Source organism: Trichechus manatus, unplaced genomic scaffold (genome assembly GCF_000243295.1).
Source record: "Trichechus manatus latirostris isolate Lorelei unplaced genomic scaffold, TriManLat1.0 scaffold00009, whole genome shotgun sequence".
In the NCBI taxonomy this organism is placed as follows: domain Eukaryota; kingdom Metazoa; phylum Chordata; class Mammalia; order Sirenia; family Trichechidae; genus Trichechus; species Trichechus manatus.
Genome location: NW_004443945.1, coordinates 15,808,212 through 15,812,734, shown reverse-complemented (window position 1 = coordinate 15,812,734; position 4,523 = coordinate 15,808,212). Strand labels below are relative to the sequence as shown.

The window sequence follows — 4,523 nt, the reverse complement described above, 5'->3', positions numbered from 1 at the left end:
AAATAAATAAATAAATAAATAAAATAAGAGGCCTATGTAATTTCTGTTGTTTGGAATTCATTAATGTTATTTTGGAGGCCTGTGAAAAAGGAGGTTTTAAATTGTGTTTAGATTTTCTCCTGCAGGAGGCTCGTTTTATATACCTACAGTTAGCAAGCTCCAAAAGGAAAAAAGGAGACCCAGAACTTAGCAGTTTTCTAATCAACAAGAGAGTAAGGAGGTGGCTTGAGGATATGGTGGTAGGTTAAAGGACAGTGAGTTTGCTTTAAAGCTTACATAAGCAAATTAGTTTCTATAATAGATTTGTATAACTTGTGAACAAATATAATTTCTTTTAATATGCAGTTTAAAAGTTTAAGAGATTATATTAATATAATTATAATCTTGATTTCTCTCATTAATTACCAGTAAACAGAAAATTTTGCAAGTAAAACAATAAAACATACTTTAATCTTACTAAAAAAACCTTTGTCCCATCTGACTCTTTCATTACAGTACTTCTGTGGTTTTGAGAATATAAATGCTTTACCAAGAAAGGTAATGATTACCCCAACATCATGGATTTCATAAAGCTTCTTAATAAATACAATTTAAACTTACATCTACTTGCTAAGAAATCATAACCTATAATTTCTAATTATCATGGTATAATACATGGTAAATTTTTGTGAATAATTCCACTAACGTTAAGTACAAAGTGACCATTTAGTGTGCATTTACTATATGTCTGACACTATTTTAAGTGCTTTAAGTATAACAACTCATCAACAATCATTTGGGGTAAGTATTATTATCTCCATTTTTACAGATGAGAAAACTGAGATAGAAGTTAAGCAACCTGCCCAAAGTCACACAGCTAGAAAGTAGTGGAACCAGGATTCAAACCCAGGTAGTTTGGTTGTAGGCTCTATCTCTTAAATCATGTGAAAACCACACTTCTTTATGAAATTCAAGTATATTACCTCTGATAAGGAGCCTGGTGGGGCAGTGGTTAAGAGCTCGGCTGCCAACCAAAAGGTCAGCAGTTGGAAAATGAATCCACCAGCCAGTCGCTCCTTAGAAACCCTAGGGAGCAGTTCTACTCTGTCCTATACAGTCGTTATGCAAAATGACAGCAATAACTTAAAGACAACGGAGTTCAAGGAGTCAAATTAGGACAGTTAATACGTTCCTAATAACTACTCCCTATTTAAATGTTAACGCAAGAACTACAACATAGACGAAAGAATTTATACAATAGTAAACATATATATGCAAGCCAAATCAAATTACATGAAGATAATCCTATTAAATAGATAATTGCAATTATTACAAAGTAATTTATTGAGACTATTGGCTCTAAAATTTACAAGCCTCCTACTTCTGTTAAAATTTCTTTTTAAGTTACAAAGGATTTTGCAAAATGAATTTATTCATGCAAAACAAAACTCTATCATGAACATTTTAAAAGTAAAATAGTATGTTACAAATGCTTTGGATTAAATATAATACTTTAGAGGCCTTACTTGACTGTAACATTTTAGTTAGCAGTAATACATTTTTATACTGTTACCTTTGAGAATCCAAGTTCCACAAGTAATCTGTCTGCTACAAACTCAATGTATTGTTTCATCAAAACACAATTCATTCCAATGAGGCCAACTGGCAAAGCTTCTGTTAAAAACTCCTGGAATGTAAACAAACACAGAATAAAATACAAAGACAAGCAATAAATGAGTATTTTCCAAATAGAAAGAAGGTTTTACTTCTAAGTTTTATTAACTTTCTAGGGCACAGATCTTATTCAAGGAAAATATACTAGTATAAATTTTTTCAACATGGCAAATGTCCATTTGTTTAAAAATGTTAGTGGTATTACTATTCACATTATTTTACACCCTCAAAGAGCCAAAATAATTTTAAATTAACTGACAAATTACTGATATTTAAACAGGCAACACATGTAAAGCCTGAATTCATGTAAAGCCTGAATTCATGTTGTTTCACAGTAGAAAAAAGGAGACGCTTTGTTGTGAAAAACCTAGAGAAAGATTCACCTTTGCACTACGTTCTCATTTAAAATCACCAAAGATGATTCCCATGGGGCACAGGACTACAGAAGGGAGTAGGAAAAGACAGAAAATTCAATTAGCAAAGAACAGGAGACAAAAACAGAAATGGATCTGGGGGATGAGAGATACAATGAACTCCAATTAAACTGAAAGACAGTGATAAAGTATTAACATACTAACCACTTAGATTTAGTTCTAAAAACGATTAAAGATATCAAAATGCATTTTATGCCTTTTGCCCCTCCCAATATGAAAACTGGAGTCTCTGGGTGCTGCTAATGATTAACTGAAAGGTTGGTGGTTCAAGGTCACCCAGACGCATCACAAAAGAAAGGCCTGCTGATCTACTTCCGAAAAATCAGCCACTGAGAACCCTGTGGAGCACAGTTCTACTCTGACAAACATGGGGTCATCATGACTCAGAATCCACTAGATGATAACTGATTTGTTTCTTCTTTTAAATATGAAAACTGTGGCTGTTAAACGATGCAGTATTTAAAAAAAAAGTCTGCTTTACTTTTAAACTCGTTCTTTACACTGATGAAAAAATACTCCTAAATAGAGTATCCAGGTCAGACATCTTTACATATTCTAGTCAGATATCTTTATATACTAAAAATTAAGTTTTACTATTCATAAATTCATTTATTTATTCATTCTATGAGCATTTGATACATGTTTCACACCCTGCTAGGTTACTGAGAATACAAAACAAGACTATCCCTGCCCTCCAGGGCTAAAATTCTAAAAATATAAAGCTAAAATAATTAAAATTGTTTGCTATGTTATGATATGAAACTTCACAGACAGATCAATGAGACAGAAAAAATTAACCCTGAAGCCAATTTTAGTATATATAAAACCTGAATGCATAATAAAGACTGACTTAAAAACCAAATTATAAATCGACTTACAATAATCGCAATACACCATGTATTGCTATGGATTGAACCATAAAAATTGTCAATATTTGTTTTGACTTACAAAATAGCAATTTCACATGAGACAACTTAATATAATAATGGTACAAACATAAAGAGAGATGTGCTAACTGCATAAGCTTCCCTACTTACCTGCTCAATTTCAACAGCATTAACAATGATCTCCCTGACTCTTTCTTCTGAAGGTCTATTTACTAAGTACTGAAATATCAGGCAAGCAAAGTCACAATGAAGCCCCTAAAATAGGAGAAAAATACCATTATCAAATATCTTTCAATCAGCTATTTGCACACAGCGATGTGTCAGGCAATATGAACCTTTTGAAAGATAAAAAAGGAATTTAATAGGGCCAGAGACTTCTTTCCTTCAAATCTCATTAAAATGCCAATTCAATAACTTATAATGAAACACTTTTAACGCTGGTAAATCTAAGTTCATCAGCATTAAGGAAGAATTAATTAACAAACACAAACAGAATCTGTAGCCAGCAAAAGTATTTTGCAAAATAAAAGAAAAGCAAAACAAGAAGGAAGAGTTAAAAGAAAAATTGATCAATTTGTAAACGTCCAAAAAATTAAGGAGTGACTGAAAAATAACAAGAAGCATTTCAAGAACAGGTGAAACACACTCAGAGACTTCAAAAGACAACATTTATATTAAATAAGAATAGCACAAGATAAAAATGAATTCAGTTCAATGAAACCAAGAATTAAGAACACCATCTGTATAAATCTGTATAAAGCAGAGTTGCACTGCAGATAACTCCCAGAGGAGAAAATAAACTTGTGAAATAGCCCTGAGAACAGAACGTTATGCAAATAAAATAAATGTTACAGAATTGTACGTAATTGGAGAACAGAGCAAGGAGAGTCAAACTACAATAATCAGGATTCTAAACTACAGCACAGATGGTAGAAAGCTAAAAAACAAAATAACAAAATTAATTTTTCAAAATTTCAAAACAAAAAAGAGAAACAGGCCAGAGTTAGAACAATGGAGTTCCAAACAAAATTAAGTCAGAGACTGACACCTAGGCAGAGTCAATTAACATTTCTAAACTACAAAGAAAAAGGAATAATATTGTAAGCAACCAAGGGGGTAGCAACCTGCACTTTAAAGGATTACAAATCAGAGTTGCTTGAATTTTTCTAAATGAATCAATAAAAACCCAAAGACAATAGAAAGGTAAGACCCTCTCAAATCCAAGGTTGTACTTCAAGGATTATTTACTTAGTTAAAATGTCATTCCCAGAAGAAACTATCAGAAAAAAGTCTCTGAACAGCTTATTTTAGAAAATTTACTATTGAAACAGTTTTCCCAGACTTGACTCTAGGGATAGTTCAAATTCCCAAAGGCTGAATTTAAAGTAAAATACTGAAGATGTTAAAGTGTTGATTACACAAAATGTAACAATCTTTGCTGGTTACCAGGGATGGGAGGGGTTGGGGGGAAATACTAAATAGGCAATAGATAGGTGGTATCTTGGGTGAAGGGTGAGACAGTACACAATACAGGGGAACCTAGCACAAC

At 32.4% G+C, this 4,523-nt stretch overlaps 1 protein-coding gene across 4 annotated transcripts in view; it reads right to left on the bottom strand.

Moving 5' to 3' along the window:
- Positions 1-4,523, bottom strand: part of RRM2B (ribonucleotide reductase regulatory TP53 inducible subunit M2B) — a 32,752-nt gene that overhangs the window by 6,772 nt on the left and 21,457 nt on the right. For all 4 annotated transcript variants that reach the window (XM_023726019.1, XM_023726018.1, XM_004370720.2 and 1 more), the window contains 2 exons: positions 3,125-3,229; positions 1,553-1,666 (listed from right to left, as the gene is read on the bottom strand). In XM_023726019.1, the coding sequence (XP_023581787.1) occupies positions 1,553-1,666; positions 3,125-3,229 (219 nt within the window). The remainder of the gene's footprint in view (positions 1-1,552; positions 1,667-3,124; positions 3,230-4,523) is intronic.